This window comes from Ctenopharyngodon idella, chromosome 8 (genome assembly GCF_019924925.1).
Source record: "Ctenopharyngodon idella isolate HZGC_01 chromosome 8, HZGC01, whole genome shotgun sequence".
In the NCBI taxonomy this organism is placed as follows: Eukaryota; Metazoa; Chordata; class Actinopteri; order Cypriniformes; family Xenocyprididae; genus Ctenopharyngodon; species Ctenopharyngodon idella.
Genome location: NC_067227.1, coordinates 1,089,092 through 1,093,325, shown reverse-complemented (window position 1 = coordinate 1,093,325; position 4,234 = coordinate 1,089,092). Strand labels below are relative to the sequence as shown.

The window sequence follows — 4,234 nt, the reverse complement described above, 5'->3', positions numbered from 1 at the left end:
TAAACTGGGTACAATGAGATGACATTATTGTACTCACCCTTCAACCAACGAACATTAAAAGGACATTTAAAAGTGTAAAAGCATCAACAAGGTACTTTCAACAGACCATGTAAAAGCGCGATTCTTTCCACAGCAATAACGAGAGATTCTTCGTGCATTCCAGTGAATTATTAATGGGATATATCGTAAATTATATCGGGAGAACAGACCACAAATGTGCAGTATATGTTGTCATTTTCATTACAGCGGTATGCAAAGGGACAAAAGAAAATAATCACGAGGATAGAAAGCAGCGACTGAAAAGAGCTCTTGCCATAGATATTCTTGTTATAACATGTTACGTTAAAATACCAAGCTTACGTTATTCTCATGATGTCTGAAAATAAAACATGAAAGAAAAATTGACAGCTCATTCATTCAAACTGACGGATACGCTTTATTTGTAGGGCAACCTTATGATTTGAAACGATTCGTTTCAGTCTTTTTAAATGGAAGTTCCCCAAACCGGAAGTGCAACCCATAATTCGAAACACAGTAGGCTAGTGAGGAATAAGGTGGATTGTAAGGCTCCACGAGCCGCCATTGATGTAGAAAAACCGTTCCATTAGAGTCAATGGAGTTGTCGCAACTCTCTCTCTCAAACGAAGCTATTTTACAGCTTGATTATATAGACCTTATATAGCCCCGCCCCTTTTCAGCGCTACGCTCGTTGTCTTTTGTCTTCCGGTTTGTATTCCAACAGCGAACTTACGTATTTATGAATGAACTGCTCGTTTTAAAATCTTCCCGGTCGACTGACATTTGTTAAGACATCTGCTTTAGTGCTCACGATAACTTTCATTAACTCTAGAACAAGTAAATCCACTTCACCAGCTAATTATTCTTTGACAGTGATGCCATAGAAATATACAGTACCGTGAAAACCGAAGTTCAAAGACAATATTATAAAGATGGCGGCGCGCTTGTTTCTCTGGCGCATAAGATGACAAGGACAGTTTAAGTTATGGAACTTTTAGGATGTGATAATGATACAAAGACCTCTTATATGCCAAAAGACCAATGAAAATTTTATTTCTCACGTCATGAAGGGGCGCGAACATGCGTCAAACAGACGGAACGCAGTAGAGATGGAGACAAATATTATCTAAAATATCTTATATTTATAAATATAAATATCTGTTGTTGTACGATAAATTTAGATTTAAAATCAACATAGAATTCAATTATTTTTGAGAGTAGTAAAAATAGGGATAATAAGAGAATATAAATGAAAGACATTTCTTACATTTGTTCCTGCTGAACATTCCTCTTATCTGTTAACAGTGAGTTTTGTATTTTTTGTGTTTTTGTTTTTCTTTAATATCATTTTAATGTAGGAATTTAAACTGTCCTTTTGCTTAGTAACTTTTTTGCACATAATGTATAGCATAGCATAGCATAGCACAGATATACCGTTACGAAAATTAACCATGGCTTCATAACAGTAAAATTATGTTTGTTTGTTTGTTTGTTTTTTGGCATATTGATTACCATTTGTATAACCACATTGTTAAACTATGGTTTTGAAGTAAAACCATGGTTAATTTGTGGAATAACTACAATAACAATGTTTTTTTTTTTTTTTTATTCACAGTAAAACCATGGTTAATTTTTGTAAGGGTAGATATATTTGCATGTTTTCATTGCACTCAGTTGGTATGTTTGTGTGAAGGACAGCATTGGGCAGAATGTGAAATTCTGTGAAATGAGAATGCCACTGAAAATATACACCTACCAAAAACATAAAAAAAAAACTCTGGTTGTAAGTACACAATATGAAAAAGAAGATGACAGATGAACTGCCTGGACTTTGCCTGGAAAACCCGGATTAGTTTTATGGGTCTAACATATTTGCAGTATGTACCTAAAGGAAAGACTTAAAAGTAGCACCAGATCAAGAGTGTGACCTTATGTGTGAGACTAAAGATGAGAGAACAACTGAATGAGTCAACTAGATTTAGGCTTTAAAATTAAAATGCATTTACAAGGCAAGAAGAAACGCCTGCAAAAGTTTGAGAAGGCATAAAGAAAGTAATGCAAGTGAATCACCAAATTTATTTAATTAATAACATATACAGGTTCACAAAGAGGTTAAAAGAAAACAGTAATTAAAATTAAAAGTTTCATATTAATTGTCAAAGTATGATTGCCTATGTGTAGCTTAATGCATTAATATAAGTAAAAATAAAAATTTAAATCAAATAATAAATAATTAGCAGACAGATATTTTTCTCACAGCTGATTAGTCCAGTTTTAAGAAGAATAGTGGTTTAGCTGTGTGACGTAAGTTAACATGTTGATGAACACAATAAAACAATCCTTTCTGAACCGCAGTTATCACACATTATAAGGAGGAACTTAATGAAAAACATCTGGTGTATGAACTAATAATTTACAGAAAGTACAAGAAAACCTTTCTGTTTCTAAGTAGTAGATTTCAAAACAAATATAATTTGAAGCAGCAATAAATATATAAATCATGTGGGTAAACCATCAAGGTTTGAGATACATATACCTCAAAATAGGTAAAAAAAAAAAGTGTTATAATGCTCCCCAATCACTGCTTTCTTCTGTATACTGAGCTGTGAGGGAAATATGAAACGCTTATTTACTGACTAAAGGCTGTCCTTGAATGAGCCTGAAATCTGCTCTGTTAGCCTCTGTCTCCCTCAGATGGTAGGAAATATAATGATGAAACTGACAAAGAGCTCAAAACACACCTGAATCCCCAGATACTTCTGCAGCCTGTCTGAAAAAAACAAATATTCATATGACATCCCACAAGAGTTTTCAAAAATATATTAGTCAGAGGGAATAGGAGAGTATGTGAAAATTAGATGATCAGCATTGGTTTCTGCTCTATTAGCTGCAAAGAAACTTGATTAGCTGCAGTTTTTTAGTTGCATGCATTTTCACTTCTGGGTCTTTTAGGCGGTGTAACTTTCGGTATGCTTGGAAAAATTTGTATATTGTAAAAAGCTTTGAGCATGTCCTGAAGTTCTGTTATCGGTAATTCCTTCACTATGCCGTTGTCCGGTCCATAGTAGCCCTTTCCTGTGTACAGACCGCCCTTTAGACAGCAGGTGGCTCTCCAGTAATACAGTGACACAGTGACTCTACCTTTCAGTTTTGGGACGTTTTTGTTCAGATTAGGAACTACACCAGTCACCACATAAGCCTTCAGAGGATCATCACAGGATTCCAGGTCTTTAATAACAGTCTTCTCATGTTCCAGCCATTGTTTCTGATTGAAAGCTCTATCCTGCGGAGCCGCGTTGGTCATTGTGGATGTGGCCAGCATAGACAGATGATTGTTGGTGTGGAGCACAGGATAGAGGTGACCTTTGTCATAGCCAGACTTGTAATAGTCTTTATAAAGAGCCTGATTGTTGCCAATATTTGTACCATAGCCTGTAGGCTGCATACATGGCTCATCATCTCCATCCAGCTAAACAGAATGAGAAAAAAAAAAAAAAAAAACTTATTATTTCAAATAACTTAAGAAATATGCAATTTCTGTGTCACACCTTGGGATGTAATTGAAAAAAAAAAAAAAAGACAAGTAATTACTTGTTAAATAAAACAGGTTTCTCAAACTCTCCTGCTATTTGCTTTTAGTCACACAAACGATAGTCCCATGACTGCAACCTCAGAATCAACCTATGAATGATTTATTACGTTTGTCTGCACATTAAACACTGGAATATGCAAGTATTTTAATATCCAAATATTACACACTAAATTTAAACAGCATTTACCTGAGGTTCAATGTACCAAGCGTCACATCTCCCAATATTTGGGCTGCCAAACCTATACGCAGAGTAGACGGGGATCTTCCAGGTGGTGCTGTACAAAGTTGCATAAAGATAAACTTGCTCATCTTTGTCATTCCAAAGACACTGGCAGATGGGCTTGACTGAAACGCCATTTGCTGGTGTGAAGTCAGGAGGAGCGTTGTTCAAAAAGAACTGTTTGCATTTACTAAAATTATTATCTACAACTTCACTCAAAGTGAAGAAACACACAGAAGAAAGTAACAAAAGAAAAAGAAGACGTCTCATGGTGAATCTCTGAAATCGAAGAAGAGTGTTTGCAGAGAGGAGGTTAATGCTGTGCTTTATATAGTTTATGGGTAGGCAGGAATCATGATTGACATTTACCTTTGTGATTTATATTCTGTGTACATGTGTCATGA

At 35.3% G+C, this 4,234-nt stretch overlaps 1 protein-coding gene across 1 annotated transcript; it reads right to left on the bottom strand.

Annotated features, from left to right (window-relative positions):
* Nucleotides 1-2,074: 2,074 nt before the first annotated feature.
* Nucleotides 2,075-4,234, bottom strand: LOC127517575 (endonuclease domain-containing 1 protein-like). The gene is made up of 2 exons (XM_051903413.1): nt 3,798-4,234; nt 2,075-3,487 (listed from the first exon to the last, which is right to left on the bottom strand). The coding sequence occupies exons 1-2, from the start codon at nt 4,098-4,100 to the stop codon at nt 2,936-2,938; spliced, it is 855 nt and encodes a 284-aa protein (XP_051759373.1). The 5' UTR covers nt 4,101-4,234; the 3' UTR covers nt 2,075-2,935.

Coding starts and splice junctions, on each gene's coding strand:
- LOC127517575 (XM_051903413.1), bottom strand. CDS start 4,100: ATGAGACGTCTTCTTTTTCTTTTGTTACTTTCTTCTGTGTGTTTCTTC. Junction 3,488..3,797: donor CTTGGTACATTGAACCTCAG/GTAAATGCTGTT, acceptor CATTCTGTTTAG/CTGGATGGAGATGATGAGCC.